We start from the raw sequence: 16,753 nt of genomic DNA on the forward strand, positions 1-16,753 counted from the left end.
CATCCCACACGAGTCCAACAAATTTCTTTGCGGATGGTGTCGAGAATTATGACGTCTAACCTCCTCCGGAAAACCTCTTCAAAGTACAAATATGTGTGGATTTTTGTGTGAGCATATGTACTCATTTACCTACTGCTTCACCTAATGAGCTTACACTTCTTGTTTTCATCATACAATGTTTTTAAAAAAGCTGTCTAATTCTCTATGTGCGGGCAAAAATCGGCACTTAGGGCATTCGTGCCACGTGCTTTTGAAAACAGACGAGTCACATATGCATGTGCTTACCTAGGTAAGTGCACAAATCTTGGAAGTACTGATTAAACGATTACGTCAAGCAAATAGCTAAGTAATATTTTTCTTGTTATTTTATCAAATATTTGAAAATTAGAAAAACTTGTCCTAAGGTCAAGTACCTACATATGTTCTGGGATGCAAGTAGACATTACCAGTTCCGGATCGTGATGACTATTTGGTTTTCGAGGGCTCTTTTACTATGAACGCCGTTACTGTGTCTATGCCCCATTTAGGAAAATCCAGAAAGTACGCTTGCGACGTTCGTTTGTCCAAGTTTCCAGCAGCAAACAATTTAAATACACCCTAAGCAATTAAATTCAATGTTTGTTGAGCTTTCGTAGATAAGACTTTGAAGGTGTTTGGTGTCAGCAGCGAAAAAGAATGTTCAAGAAGTTGAGAAAGGGATGAAATTCATATTATTTTGGCTAAGTACGTTGTGAATAAAGATTTGTAAGAGGGAAAACTCTACAAATAACTTCCGACATGCTTTTTCATTTTTTAGTCACGCTTGATCTGACTCGTGTGACCACTTTACCATGTTTTATGCGTTGATTTCTAATGAAAAAGCTTGTCCTTTGTTATAAATTTCACGAGAAAATCTTTGCTCTCCAATTTTTAACATGGTTTTAAAGAAGTGAGGAACTCTTCGAAAATGCTTTTAAATTTTGTTTATTTCATATTAGTACATATGGGAACTGACCATTTCTTTTTTTAGGGTCTTAGATCAATCACTGACGGTTATTACTTCCGAATTCTTTCAGTCAATACCGAATAATATGAAATTTGGGGTGGAAGTAGAGAGCAGCGTAAAAACAAAGTCATATACTGCCGATGATCTTCTAAATTTAATATCCCAAATAAACACAAAAAATCAAAGAGGAACTTTAGAAGTTCGAAAAATGGGTAATTTTTGTAATTTTTGAAAAGGGTACTTTGAAAATATACGATTTTATGATGCTGATGTTTTTCTGGAAATTGCTTATTTCAAAAAAAAAGAAACAAATATTGAAATTTGGAAAAGATGTTTTGGGGTCATTTTATATGAAAAAATTAATGTTGTGAAAAATTCTGACTACTTTGGACGCCAGCGATAGCCATGTATGTTTTAAATATGTGGTTAAAATTTGGTGAAGATTGATTGAGTACCTCCACCAAAAAATACAACACCACATATAAGCAAATCGGGAAACCGGATGCTAGACGCTTCACCAAATGTCAAAACTAAGACAGGCTTCGACAATTACTCATCGAGACTATTTGATATCCAACTTGGCTATATTCGGTGGAAAAAATTGTGCACCCCTTTTGAATTTATGAGAACTCCTTCCCACTTAAAGTCAACGTAGCCACATATAACTTGCGTGCGCCTTCACAGTTTCCACCTTCTTACCGAATTTCATGTCAACCGGTATAGCCGTTTCTGAGAAAAAAGCGTGGGTCAGACAGACAGACATTGAACCGATTTTAATAAGGTTTTTTTTTGCAAACAAACCCTTAAAAAGGTCCTCTCGAAAAAAACGCATTTATTTTTTTTTGTCCAATGGGAAAGGTTAAGTGGTCATATCTGAAACTGCTTATAAATAGGAGTATTTAAAATAATAAGATCATAATGATGAATTTTCAGGGAATATTTTGGCATACCTATTTGCTCTGAAAATGAAGTAAAAAATTTAAAATAAAAATATTTCTTGTTTTTAACGTAGATTGCCCCTTTAAGCGCTAAATTCGAAGGATAAAATGTCCAGTGATTGTTTCGGGCAAGCAGTGCTTTTTGTGTTATTCGTAATGAAACATGTCGGCTTTCCATTGAAAAATTATATGTTTTTAAACGATTTTTCGCGAATAACTTTAAAACCGTGCGCTTTAAGTTTAAATTACACTGAGCAGAAATAAAGTATATTTAATAACAAAATAAACCTTTTCATTTTTTTCTGGGTCCAACAAGAACCAAATTATGGCTTATGAAAAGTAAACTAGCGCACTTGGCCAATTTAGCTGGCGAAAATTATTCAAGATATTTTATTTGACAAAAACATTTTTATGTATATCATAGTATATACTACATTTGTTAGAAAAATATTATATAAAAATATTTGACAAAAATTGAAACATCTATTAAAATTCCATATTTTAAGAATATTAATTTCTTAAAATTTGAATTTAAAGAAACTAATATTAGACAGTTTGTTACAAATGGTCAAATGGTAGTCTTTGTCTGTTAAATCATTAAGATCATTATCATCATCGTTATATTCAGTATCATCATATTCAGTATCATTACTATAACTAGAAGAGGGTTCAGCAAAAAGGAGCATCGCTAAGTCTTTTTCGACAAAGGCATTGATTTTTTCCTGGGACATTGTCTGATTCCCGTGTAAAAGTAAGAAGTAATTTATTTATCACGTCTAAGTTGCGGGAAGGTATTCAGTGTGTTCTTGCAGAAATTAGCGCGATACCGAAGAAAATGTTTATTTTTTGCTTCTCCTGCGTCCTCGGTAAATTGGTCAATTCATAGTAAAGCCTTTTCGTATACAATTGCATCGTAAACAAGAATTTTGTGCATTATTGGAAACATCGGATACAATGTATCCAAGAACATACAGTTTAGCAGTTCCCATGGTGTACTCGGGGAATTTTTTGCAGTGAATTTTATGGCCAGAAGAGTTTAGAGTTTAGAGTTAGTTTCTAATATAAAAATATATATGACATATTGACCAACACCTAATATTGCGGACGCAATTAATATTAGGTGACGGGAAAACCTTCAACTGGTGTTTCCGTCATTGGTATTGCCAAATCCGCGTTGGACAATATCAATCAAAGGACCTAGATTTTTTCCTTAACTCGTCTTGGATTTGTTGTTTCCTTTGTTTGATAGTAAGGTTTATTAATACTCCGGACGATTTCATAAGACCACCTTCAACTATCATAGATAAAGCATGTCAAGATAACAACTGCTTTGCCTTATCTTTCATCGTTTTCGAATATGCATTCCTATATTTCGTTGGTTTACTGGGTGAACTGGTTAAATTCTCAACTATGATACTTTAGACGCACTTTTTCTGCCTTCTCCCTATAACTGGTTTTTCGTAGCATAGGCCAAAACGTCAAGATCAGTGTTCTTCCTTACCTCTTCAGTTTTTCTTCGTTTAGTTCTCTCACTTGACTCGTTACAGCTTATAGTAGATCAACTTGCACGTTGTTTACCATCATCTTTTGGCGAGGCGGCTAATGCCTGAAGCCAATCTTGATTTTTAACAAATAAATCACTTTTCTTTTGTACTGCTAGCCATCTTCGTTTGAACCCTGACTTCAAATTCGAAAATTTAATAAATAATATTGCATAAATTCTAAATTTTCGTCTAAACTTCCAAAATTTTGTCGCTCCATTATTCTAAATAATTACAACCGAGTAAATGCCTTACTCCCGGTAAATCAAACAGAGATGAAATAAAATAACATTAAAAATGAAAAGCTAATAAACTTTCAAATTCATGTAGTGCCCCACGAATTGTACCAGAACTGATAAAATCGCGGATATAGGCGGCTGCTTTTTATTGAATTTTAACAATTTTAACGGAAGTTTAACTCGGTTAACAGTTATCATATAAAAAAATGAAGACATGAATTAAATGTACCCATACTTGTTCTTAAGTGAGCCATAATTATTTTTGATAAATAAATAAATATTTAAGTTAGTTAGTTAAATAAATATTTAAGACCTTAGTAACTATCATTTATGGATGATTAAATATTAGATATCAGACTTATTTTGTTAACTACTTCAGAGGTGTGCCCTTCATTGCGAAGACTTTGAAAAGGGGTCCACACAGATGCATATTATTTATGAGGGGCCTAGAAACGTCAATGCACATACTTTTTAAGAAAAGAATAAGTTTTGCAAAGTTGACTTTTAGTCAGCTAAATTGATGAAACACACCAATGTGTAGCGGTCGCTCAAAATTGAAATCAAAACTTTCAAAGTCAGATAACGGAAAAATAGTAACTTTTCGGGATCTTGTCAAATATTCTTCGAAGTGCCTAAAGAGACCTTCAAAATCGATGATGATAAAATAAAGTTATTCTCTTAGTGTTATTCACAGTGAAAAAAATTATACTTTCCAGTCCTGCCCAACCTTCAACCTGGAGGGGCAGTTGTTACGATTTGTCTCGTTTTTAGGCGCAGAAGACTCGCATTCATCCTTCTCCGTGTCCAGTTTTTTGTTAAGGAAGAGCTCCCGGCGTGGAGGTGGAGATAAGTTTTGGTAGTGGAGCTGCTGGTGTTGGTTCAGCAGTCGTGTCCCATGTTTAATGCTCCATTGTGGGTACCAATATTTTGACTTTCAATAACTTGGTTAATAATGGTTAGATTGCGTTCAAACTTTTCATAAACTAGTGCCAAATTTTAAACTTCTACTGTAAACTTGAGAGGCGTTTTTGGATAAATTTTCAAAATATGATAATATACTGGAAATGTCGGAACGGGATGTATTTTGAGGCCTAGAGAGGGAGAGAGATGCATCACTGTGATTTTTCTCAAATTTTTCGGTTGGGTGGGTTCTGAGAACGAGAGTTAACTTTTCGGGGCGCACTTGTTGAGTCCTCACTCTCCTATGTTTCACTTAATATCATAAACAAGATCAGTTTTGGAAAATCGATCCCTTTCATTTCATACCCCACATGACCATATTTTGTAAAAAAATGTTACACTCCACTTTCGGATGTCTTGTGAGCCCCCTTTAAAATTCAATACAAAACGGCGCCACTCACTGCATGTACAGGGACACACAAGCCACATATTCTCAACAAATTTCTATCAATCGGTTCCGCAGTAGCGAAGTAAATCGGGTTTGACAGGCACACAGACAGACAGACATTGAATTTATGTTAACAAGGTTTTGTTTCACACAAACCTTAAAAATACAGGTCAGTTTACGTCTGTTAAAAATTTGAAAGTCGCTCTACAGGATGAATGGCGGAAAATTGATGACATTCTCCTAAAATCAGTAATCGATTCAATGCATGGCAGGAAAATTGATTTCTAACAAATGAGATCATACTTCCTATTAATCTATATTTTGCGTTGGAAAAATTTCATTAAGAAAAAGTCACTGAAGTTTTTAAATTTTATGTTATATTTGTTTATATTTATGATTTCAGAATAAATTTTGTAATTTTTTTGGTAGAACCCATTAAAGCTATTTTAATTCTATGGAACAGGATTAAATTAAAATAAAAAAAAAGCTTTTTGTTTAAAGCAGAATTATTATATTGCACATATAACATTCATCATGATTCATAATATATGAATCTCCAGTACGATTGTAAGAGTAAAATGTAGTATAGCAATTAAGAATTACTGGCGCGCTTGCAAATTATGACGTCGACGCCAATAGTTTGTAAATTAGGAACAAGAATTTAGCCAGGCAAGAAATTTTGCATCTGAACTACAGCTTCATTTCATTTCATTTATTTTCTGAATAGTGACTTACAACTAGACAATGATTACTTAATGCTAGCTTAATAACTGCTAATAGATCTTAACGCTATCAAAACGGGTGACTATTACATCGTTTGGCCAACCCGACCTTCTCTGTAATTTACTTTACTTTGTATATTTTTCTTTATATACACGAATCTTGACAATTTTTGTTATGATCTTGGCTTTTCAAAAAACTGCGCCCGCACTAAAGGCGCGAGAAGGTGAAATTTTACTTACTTAACCTAATTACATATAACTTAACCTAACTTATTTTAACTTAACCTAGCTTAATCTAACATAAATAATTCTTAACTACTATTTACAATGAGCACATTACAATTTCCTGTGCTTATCCTCTATCCACCCCTACCAGGCAAGGAGTTTCAAAAAGGGTTAAGATTTTGGGTCTTAGAGATGAACTCACGATTTGGCAGGGCCTTAAGAATGTGGCCAATGGGGAGGTTTTACCCTGTTGGTAGAGTTGCCGAATTAATGGGTTGGGGTGGTCCTCCGTTCTTTCGAAGAACCTTTCCATTATTGTGAGAACGTGTTCTCGAAGTGGTTTGACTTTGGCTCGCCTATACACTTCGGCGTTTTTGCCGATCTTTTTTGTCTTCCAGTTGTAAGACAAGCCTGTGCAATGTCTAAGGATTCGGCGTTCGAATGACTCGCATTTTGCCATTGCTTGGTTGGAGCAAGAGATCCAAGTTGGTGCTCCGTAACAGATAACGGGTCTTATAAGGGCCTTATACAGGGTCAGTTTGGTTTTGGTGCACCAAAACCAGGTGCTGAGACCTACTGTCTTGCGAAGAAGATAGTAGATGCTACTGACTGCACCGCGTGCCTTGCTGATAGCGAGCTGAAGGTGGGGTTTGAACTTGAGGAGTTCGTGCAGGGTTACTCCCAAGTATTTGATCGAAGTAGATCCGCTCACTGTGGTGTTCCCGATTCTCATTTTCAAGCGTTTAGCTTTCCTATGGATGCCTCTAGAACCTAAGTATCTAGATTTTCTCCTAAAAGTGCAGATTTGCGTTTTTCCCTCATTAATCTTGATTCCCCAACTACGGTAGTACCTGCAGAGATTTACAATGTATTTCTCAACCGCTTTGGCTGCCCTGTTGGGGTGGAGGTTCGAAGCGAAGATAAGCGTGTCATCGGCGAATTGGATGAGTTCAACGCCGTCATCGGGGATCGGAACGTCAGCCGTGAAGATGTTGTAGAAAGTTGGCCCAGAAATGGATCCTTGCGGTACACCCGACGTTACCGGCAAGAGATCGGAGAATTCATTCCCCACGCTGACATAAAAGTGCCTATCTTCGAAGAAACTTAACGCAAGTCTTATTATCGGGACAGGGAAGTCATTATCTATCAATTTGTATATAAGTCCGTTTACCCACACGGAGTCGAAGGCCTTTTCCAAATCTAACGCACATGCTACTGTGGGTTTATTGTTGACGTTAAGTCTTGAGACGACAGTGTCGTGTAGGTAGCTCAGCGCGTGCTGGGTTCCGTGTTTAGAGCGGAATCCGAACTGGTGGTCAGGGATAACTTTGTTGAGATTACAATGCTGGACTAGCCCAATTGTCCATGCTTTCTCAAACAGTTTGCCAAGGTTCGATAATAGGGAAATGGGCCTGAAATTGCTTGGCTCGTTGGAGGTTCCTTTCTTTCGGATCGCAATAATTTTTGCCACTTTCCATGTGGATGGAAAGTAGCCGTTATTAATACAGTTGTTGAAAACTGCTAATAAAAACTTCAGTGAGGCTCTGGGGAGGTTCTTTATGACGAAGTTCGGGATTTCATCAGGCCCGGCTGACCTTTTACCGTTGAGGTTTCTCGTTAAGTCGGTGAGTTGTGGTAAACTCAGAAAATGTTGCGATTCCGATGGCTTGACTGAGGTGTTGGTTGTGGTGAATTTTGTTAGCTTCTTGGAGCTCTCAGAGACGAAGGCCTTGATTGTTGAATCAACAATCGACAATATAGCCGGGTTGTTTTGAGGCGGAGGGGAATTGAGCTGAGTCTCAAAAGATTCCGCGAGAACTTGCGCTTTCCTAGCGTCACTGCAGATGTGCTCCCCGTTCTTGGAAAGAGCGATATTGCGGGACTTATGTTTGCCGGTTAGCCTGTTGATATGCTGAAACATATCTGGGCCGGGCTTAATATCTGCTAGTTTCCTTGTCAGTTCTTTGTTGCGGAAATTCGCCACTCTTTGCCGAATTATTGTACTCAGACAATTAATCCGGGAAAGCAATGCTTTATACTCAGCATTAACTTTATTTCCGAGTTTGTGGAAAATCCGTTTGAGTTTCCTACGCCATATTTGCCTGACTTTCATGTGGAGCATGATATCGTGAGGGACTGAGTTATATTGTAACTCGTCGACTTTGATAAGCCTTGTGTTTCTGCGTGTAGCAGTATTAATGGCATCTGTGGCCAAGGTGATGGCTTCGTCGATCTCCATGTCTGATAGATTACGGTCAGTTGCGAGTTTTTTCAAGTTCAGCCTTGGTGCAAGGTCTGCCTTGAATTTGTCCCAGTTAGTGTGGGCGAAGGACCTTACGGTGGTCATCACTCGCTTTCGCAGTTGGGAGGACGAGGACAGTTTAAGTTGTACTGCGAAATGGTCAGACATGCCTGGTAGAGTAGTGCACGATATCACTTGAAAGTTCAGGGAAGTTTCCTCAGATAGGAGGAAGTAGTCAATGGTTGATTGGCTACTGGGTCTTGTCGGAGTATCTGGCAAGACCAAATCGACATAGGCTGGCGAGTAAGGGTCTTGGATCCATTTAAGCAGGGTTTCCCCATTTTTATTTACTGCCGTATCGCCCCAGGAGGTGTGCCTAGAGTTGAAGTCGCCACCGAAAATGAGGTACTTGTATTTTAACTGGAGATTGCCCAAGATCTTAAGATCTTGTCCCAGTTGCTCATTTAGACAGTTGCATTTGATGTAGACGGAAACTACCAAAATCCGTCTGCCATCAGTAGTTTTTACTATTGCCGCCGCGGCGGAAGAGGTGAGCAGGTTTCGTATAACGACTTCCTCAAATTCATAGTCTTTTCTGACTAAAAGGGCAGCGCCAGTGTTGTTGTCGTTCCGGATAATATTATACCCGGTGAATTGCACGTTATGCCTGCTATTGAGATGTGTTTCTGAGACGCAGTATAGGTCTGCTTTCAGACTGTCAATCAACACTTGGGCAGTGGCACGTTGGGCGTGTGAGATCAGGGACGCGGAGTTAAAGGTGACGATATTTAACTCCATAAGTTCATTAGAAGTTTTATTGCAGCGAATTGCGCTGCTCGTTGGTGTAGGCCGTCGCGAGGGATTGCACCAATTCGCGGAAGGCGTTTGGTGCGGGGGTGGGAGCAGGTTGTGCTGCCACTCTTGGTGCAGAGTTCCTGGCAGCTTGCGCGTACGATACGCTGGGTCTGGCCAAGCTTTGTGACAGTTGTGTCACTGCGTGCTTGGCTCGGGAGCTTTCGTTCGCTCTTCTTTGCTTGGCAGCTTCCTTCCTAGCTACCATTTCTTTATAAGCTGGGCACCCGCGGTAACTCGCTGGGTGGCCTGCTTGCCCGCAGTTGCAGCAGAGTACTCCTTCGGCTGCAGTCCTCGTGCATTCCCCACGAGGGTGCGCTTTCGAGCACTTGACACATCTGTGTACTATTGTGCAGTTTTGCGCAATGTGTCCGAAGTTCTGGCAGTTGTAACACTGCACTTCTTCGAAGCTCATGACTTTCTGCCAGGAGATCTTTTGATGAAGGATGTATCTAACCTTCATCACTTCGGTGAGCTCTTGAGAGGGCTCGAACGTGGCTATAAATAGTCCCGATTGAGATTTCATCGGGAGAGCAGGGACTTCTCTATGCAGAGCTTTGTCTCTGCGGGTGACCAAGTTCGCCACCGTGTTGAGTTTGAACTCAGGGTGGTCGGCTTGCAGTTCCTGTAGGATGTCCGTGGGGTCCGTTTCCCTGTGGAGCCCTCGGATAATTAGGGACTGATTTCGCAAAGAAGGCGGGGTCCGGGTTGTGGCGTTAAGCCCTTGCTCTTTCATGAGCGCGAAGACCTGGGCGTGTTCTTCCGCCGTCTCCGTAAAGATGAGGGTTCTATCCGCCCTCGTGTTTTTTAGGGATGCTTTCAATCCCTTGGCTTTAATTAGTCGGAGGAACTGGGGCACGTTTAAATTGTAGCCGGTAATGGCTGGGATTTTAACTTTCTTGGTTTTCAATGACGGGGAAGGATTTGCGGATGGCTGTGGTGGCTGTGGTGGGGCGGTAACAATTTTGGCACTAACCTTGCTTTTCTTATAACTCTTCCGGCTCCGGACAAAGTTGAAGGGGTCCTCATCGATGATGACCTCAGGGAAGGCTGCAGGCGATCCCACGATGTCCATTGCGAGGGCTTCTTGTTGCTCCTGTTGTTGCTGTTGGTGCTGTTCTTGATGTTGTTGATGCTGTTCTTGATGTTGCTGATGCTGTTCTTGTTGTTGCTGCTGTTGGTGTCTCCGTTGCTGCTGTACTGCTGGCGGCCCAGCGCGGACCGTCTCCTCCAGCGACGCTAGCTTCTGCTGCAGTTGCTTGATGAGCAGCTGCTGGCACTCCAATTGCTGTGCCATGGCTGCTCTTTCGCACTTCAGGTCTGCAATTTCCTTTTGCAGACCCAAAGCAACCTCGTTGACCTCGGGGCCCGTGCTCCCCTCTTCCTCGGAGGACATCTCGCCAGGGAGTATCACCTTACTCCTCTTGGCGGACATTCTGTCCCCAAGCCCGTTCTGCGTGGCTGCCGGTTCTTTTCTGCCACTATCTGAAATAATAATAAATGATCAATAGTTTTCTCTTTTTTTTTTTCTTTGCTATACAGTGACTCAATAATATTGAGATGCACTGTACAACGCTGTCGGAACGATACTTCCTTGCGAGTATCTTGCTATATCTGCAATTTCACTTTTCTCACTTTCGCACTTTTAATTCACAACTGGTGATTTGAGAAAATCACCTCGCACTGTAGAATGGAAATCTACACGTCTCGTCTGTTCGCTTCGATGTCTCGGAGCGAACTCTGAACTACAGCTTGTAAGCTTCTCCATATAAGACAGGTCAGACCAGTGCTATGTGTGTGTGTGTGTGTTTGAGGTGAGGGAGAGGCAAAGCCTCTGAGCTCTTAGACCTTAGTGGTCCATTGTACTCGATTCTCCCGTCTATCCCGGCTTCGTTTATGTATCGCAGGATTTCCGTTAGTGGATGTGATGCTACTCGTCGCAGTTAGAGCACATCAGCATCAAAAATCTGATGTTTGATGCGTCCGTAGGCGGTGCACTCACATAGAAAATGTTCTGTGGATTCCGCTTTCTCATTACAGGATGGACACGTATCATCTTGGATAATTCCTCTTCCTCTTTTTCTGCAACCTTTGTCCCGTTAACAAGCGGGGTCGGCTCGTCGTGATCGGTTTCGCCATTTGGCACTAAATCCCCATCCAGCATATCAAGCCACCGTTGTTTCTGCCTCCCTTTTGGTCGTTTACCATTGACTTCGACGTTCAGACCATCCTTCGAAAACGCCCGTCCCGCAATTTCTCCACGATGGTGCAACCCCATAATGATCGCGGATATCCTCATTTCAGGGCAGATCACTGCCACTGACAGTGATAATGCCTATTTCATGGGGATCGGTCGTCAAAAATTCAGTTTTGTTTAGATTCAATCTGAGACCGTGTTGCATGAGGCGATCATTCCAATTTTGGACAAGTTGCTCGCGATCATTTTTGCTATTAGATGCTAGGAAAACATCATCTGCATAAAGCAGTGTGTAGGGCGCTGGAAGTTCGATGTCCCGTGTGACGGTATCCATAACAAGAACAAAGAGGAGTGGTGAGAAGACGCTTCCTTCATAAACACCAACCGAGACACGAAGTGGTTTTGATACACCCGCCGTACTTCGGATTTTACTTTTCAGGTCGTGGTAGAGCAATCGAATCCAGCGCACGAGTTCTTCTGGCAATAAGCGTTGTCGTAAAGCATTCCAGATTAGTTCTTATGGTGCACGGTCAGACGCTTTTTCTAGACCCAGAAATGCAATGCAAAGAGGGCGATGCTTCTCACTGTGTTTCTTTATGAGTAACCGTGCAGCGCGTATTGCGTCAGTAGTTCCGTAGTTTTTGACAAATCTGGCTTGATTCACGGTTATTTCTACGATCTACGACTATCAAACTCCCACTAGTGGGCGAACCGCAAATAACCGAGCTGTACTCACATACAACGGGAGTTCACCCGAAGTATGAGAGTCTAGGGGCTATCTCGGTTCCCATGGTACCAGCATACTCCTGGTGAGGTTTCGTGACCAATTTGCCACTTCAGATGAGTCCCCGTGCGGATTCGGGTCTGATCGCCCTGATTAGGCCTTTGGAGCATTCGCCTATTGCATTACGGCCGGCAAGCCAAAGTAAATACAGCGTTTCTCGGTGCCACCACTATGGAGTTTCTCCCCGAACACTTGGTTTTTGGTTCGGCCGACAGGGTTACCGCCCCGTCTTCCCCACCGCCACCTCTGAGCAACAGTTGCGCAGACAGGTGTAACTGGTCATAATGTCGGCAATTATTGTGAAAGTGGAAGATGAGCAAATTCTTCAGTCGAAATCTGCTTGAAGTATTCTCGCCATCTATCCGTTGCGGCTCGACGGCTGGTAATCAAATTACCGTTGCTGTCATTAACTCAACAGAAGTGTTCGATATCCTGTGTACGTTCGTTACGACTTTTAGCAAGTGGATACAGACCTCTCTCACCATCCGGAATATCCAGTTTATTGTAAAAATTTTTGTAATGATCCGTTCGGGTGACAGCGACAGCTTCCCGGTCGGCATTCCTATAAATTTGTCAATTGGCCAGTGTTTTATCGTCGAGAAATTTGCGGTTGAGACGTTTTTTTCACGGACTTTCATTTTAACATTCATCCCAAGGCAAAGTATCTCGGTTGATGTACCGCTTACCGGGCTTGGTGACCCCGAGGGTTGCAGAGGCCGCGTTGTGGATCGTGTCTTTCATTTGGTTCCACGATTCTTCCAAATTCGTAATAGTCGATAATCGTGTGAGTGAGATCATTTCTTCTTTGTTCTCACGAAATCGCCACCATTTAATGCGCTGCGGTTCAGTGAGTTCCTCACGCTGTTTTATCGGTGGCTTAATTCACAGGACGGCAATCAATGGCCGATGTTGAGGTGGGACGGTCTCATAGCGAACGGCTTTGCAATCAGTGACATTGGTAAAATGTGGGTGTCTTATGAGAATATAGTCGATTTGCGTTTTACTTGTCCCACTATAAAATGTAGAAAGATGAGACAATCGTTTGTATTCATAAGCACAAAGTCATGAGTGTCCGCAAATCGATTATACGCTCGTCACTCTCATTGCGCGCTCCGAACACCTTTCACCTACATGACCATTAAGGTCGCCGGCAATGATTATATAATCTTCAGCAGGCACGTGACAAGTCTTTTCGTCGAGAAGTTGCCAGAAGGTATCTTTCTCGGCATCAGGTCGACCTGTCTGTGGTGCGTACGCGGTGAAGAAGTGAATAGTGCGATCAGCTGATATAATGGTGAGCTTTATCAGCCGATCATCAAATAGTTCGACTTCTTTAATGGCATCACGAAAACCCTCTTAGATGGCAATGCCAACACCATATTGAGTGTGTGGGTTACCAAAATAGGGAAGTTTGTGGCGCGATCGCGCGCTTTTGGCATCAGACTATCGAGTTTCTTGGATTCAGGGCGCCTTTTCCGAAGGGCTCTTGCGAGTTCCTCGGTGTTTCCAATTAAGCTACCAACATTTAGCGTGCACCAATCTGTTCACCTTGCTTGTAATGACATTGTATGTATTTTCTTGGTCGGCTTGTCGCGGGACCTGTCATCAGGAAAGAACAGGTAGGATTTATCATAGTGGAATAACTGCAACTATACTCTGTTTATCTCTTTCCGTGATCTCAGCATTTTATTTTTGTTTTACTGAGGGTAGTACAAAATACGCTGCCTCAAACCTTCCTCCTTTACCTGCGCTTGGAACCAGCATACTATGTTAATAGCAAAGCGGAGTTATCTTTTATAATTCCAATTCTGAACATATGCCTAGCTAGTGAATTATGACCAGTCAGAATGTCCACAATACTTCGGCAAGTCTTCCTGCTTTTCGACTGGATAAACTTTGCAGGTTGTTTGTTTGCCCCTGACAGAAAAAGTTTGGTCTGGCTGGCAGGGTTAACTCTTCGCCACCTGTCATTATGGGAAGCGTGTTCCCAGTTTTTGATAGCAGCATCTGCCAATGCTACCGACACCCCAATGGCTGGTTCCGGTCCGGTCAGGGGGAAAGTTGAAGCCTCTTTTGCTAAGGCATCAGAGATTTTATTTTCCTCTACGTCACAAAGGTCGGGTACGCAGAGTAAATCCACCGTATTGAATCTAGAAACAGAATTCAATCGGTTTTTACATTCCTGACTGGTTTTGGAAGTAATCAAAGTACTACCCAACGCCCCTAATGCAACTTGACTATCGCTACAGATAGCGATGCCCTTCAACCGCTCGTCAATCATCCAGGTTGCATCTCTTAGGATCGCATACACTTTAGCCTGCAAGACCGTTGTGTATTGTTCGAAAGGAATGCCCACCTCTCGTTTTATTCCAGAAGTAGACTCTTGCTCCAGAACCATTTTTTGTCTTGGAGTCATTGGTATAGAAAGCGTCTGTATATCCTGATACGTATCCTTCTGGTTCTCTCCCTTTCAAGATAACATCATGTCTTCTACCAAACAGATGGATGGGGATCTGACAATCGAAAGGCATTACGAATACTAGATTCAGTTCTCCCAATGACTCTTCCCATGCTCTGTGCCCAGTCCATCTTTATTGCTTTTGCAAGCACGATTTAGAAGTCGTTTGGTTGATTTCCTAAGTCTCTGCAATCTCGGTTCCACCATGGACAAGCCTCTTCAAAGCACTCTAAAACTGTGCGATTCAGAGTTTTCAATTGATCTTCAATCGCCAAAGGAGTCCTTAGTCGGCTAGGAAGCTCAACTTTGTCGCCAAGAAGTTCATTGAACTTCGTCTAATATGTTTTCCTAGGATTCCGTCTTGGTATTACAGGCTGCTTGCCTGCAATAGTTAGACTAAATTCTAAGTAACGGTGATCTGAGAGTGCGGCTTCATCTAGCATATGCTAGTTTCTAATCAACTCTAAGAACTTTGAAGTGCAAATTGTTAGGTCAATTACTCCACTTCTTATTGGCCACACGAACGTGGGGGCGCACCCATCGTTCGCGGCAATTAGACCAGGTGAAGTGATAAAATCAAACAGCTTCCTCCTCAAGGATGGCTACTGCCCCAACAAATATGCTGAGTGTTCGCATCACAGTCTATTAAAACGCAACAAGGTCCTGGGAACAGAATTGTCTCAGCGTGGTTGCCTTTAACAATTTTGACATCAGATCGTGATCCAGATATATATAAGGGCAGTCCTACAACTTCGCCAGCTTTGCCGCCAGTAGATAGGAAGAAGCTTTGGTATGCTGTGATTTGACTAACTCTTATGTTTGTAGCCATAAGTGCAGTTTAATATGAAAACCGCTGTTAACTGCTCGCTTTCTTTGGCAGTGCCTTCCGTTGTCGTCGGCTAGAAGCCCTCCCAGGTTCACGGAGTCCGGGCTGCATGGATCTGTTTTCACATACCGGCATTAAATCAATTGCGTAAACATTACCAACTTCCATTTCTTCCCTTTTTCCGGGTACAGGCGGAGGAGAAGGTTCTGACAGGCAATCCTGCAGTCCCTTCTCCATTGCTGCTAAAGTTTCCTTCTACCGAGCCTTCTTCCCCCATATTTTAGAAGAGTCAGGCAATAGTGTCACCGACAGATTTCCAGTTCCTCTCATAAAAGGAATTGCTGTACTATCCTTTTAGGCGAATTGGGCCGTAAACTTCGGGTGTAGGTTTTCTACTGAAATGGAGAGCCTGTCTTCCACAGATTTCTCCTTGGGAGAACATGAATTAGATGAGGGTCCAAAATTCGTGCCTCGGTCACGACCTGATTTCTCAGAGTCACGAATGGATTCGAAGTCTGTGACTTCTTACCACTTGAAAAGTTATAATCCTTTGTTTCCATCTTCATGTCTTTGGACACCCTACACACTGCTACTATTACTACACTAGTAACTACTACAAACTCCCCCACCACGACAAGGTGGTGGCCGATTGGGAGCTTCGGGTATACAGGTTTTGTTTTCATCTTAAGTGGGAAACTTCTACGCACATCTTTCCGTCCGTATATAACTACAAATCCAACATATTCCTTCATATTTTTCCAAACTACAAGATATGCGTACATATTACAGACAAAGATATTATTCTCACCCTAAACAAACAAACTTCCTATTACCGAATACTCTACGTACTGTGCATATGTAAATTGATCGTAATTATATTTCCGGTTTACTTCATGCACAAAAGTATACATATGTACGTATATAGTACGTATATTAAATAGCGCCACATATGTCTGTCTGGAATAATTAATATTGTTATAGAAAAGGCCCAAAAACTTAAAATAAATTGTCTCTTTGCGACTCCCTTTCCCTGTGAGCTGACTTTGCTGTGGTATGGAAGATTGATATGGGATGATGACGTCATACAGGTGGTAGAGTGCACGAAATTCATAAAAATGGCAAAGTTTCACCCCCTATAACTTTGTTAATAATAGTTGGATGTTCTTCAAACTTCACAAAATTGTGCACTATGTTATCCCCCCATCTTCTTGGATGGACATAAGGGGGGTTGCCGGGTAAATTTCTAAAATGTGGAAATATGCTATTGTTTTGCACCCTCGAATCACTTGTATGGGGAGCCCCCTTAAAATTAACACAAAATGGTACCAGTTGCTGTATGTAAAGCGAACAACAGATCACACGCTCCTACCAATTTTTGTGACAGTCGGTCTAGCCG

At 41.6% G+C, this 16,753-nt stretch overlaps 1 protein-coding gene across 1 annotated transcript; it reads right to left on the reverse strand.

The window, feature by feature from the left end:
- Window positions 1–2,441: 2,441 nt before the first annotated feature.
- On the reverse strand, window positions 2,442–11,370 carry LOC119648482 (putative uncharacterized protein DDB_G0274435). Its single transcript, XM_038050244.1, has 3 exons — window positions 11,298–11,370; window positions 10,069–10,577; window positions 2,442–2,657 (listed from the first exon to the last, which is right to left on the reverse strand). The coding sequence occupies exons 1-3, from the start codon at window positions 11,368–11,370 to the stop codon at window positions 2,442–2,444; spliced, it is 798 nt and encodes a 265-aa protein (XP_037906172.1).
- Window positions 11,371–16,753: the final 5,383 nt, after the last annotated feature.

This window comes from Hermetia illucens, chromosome 2, assembly GCF_905115235.1.
Source record: "Hermetia illucens chromosome 2, iHerIll2.2.curated.20191125, whole genome shotgun sequence".
Classification (NCBI taxonomy): Eukaryota; Metazoa; Arthropoda; class Insecta; order Diptera; family Stratiomyidae; genus Hermetia; species Hermetia illucens.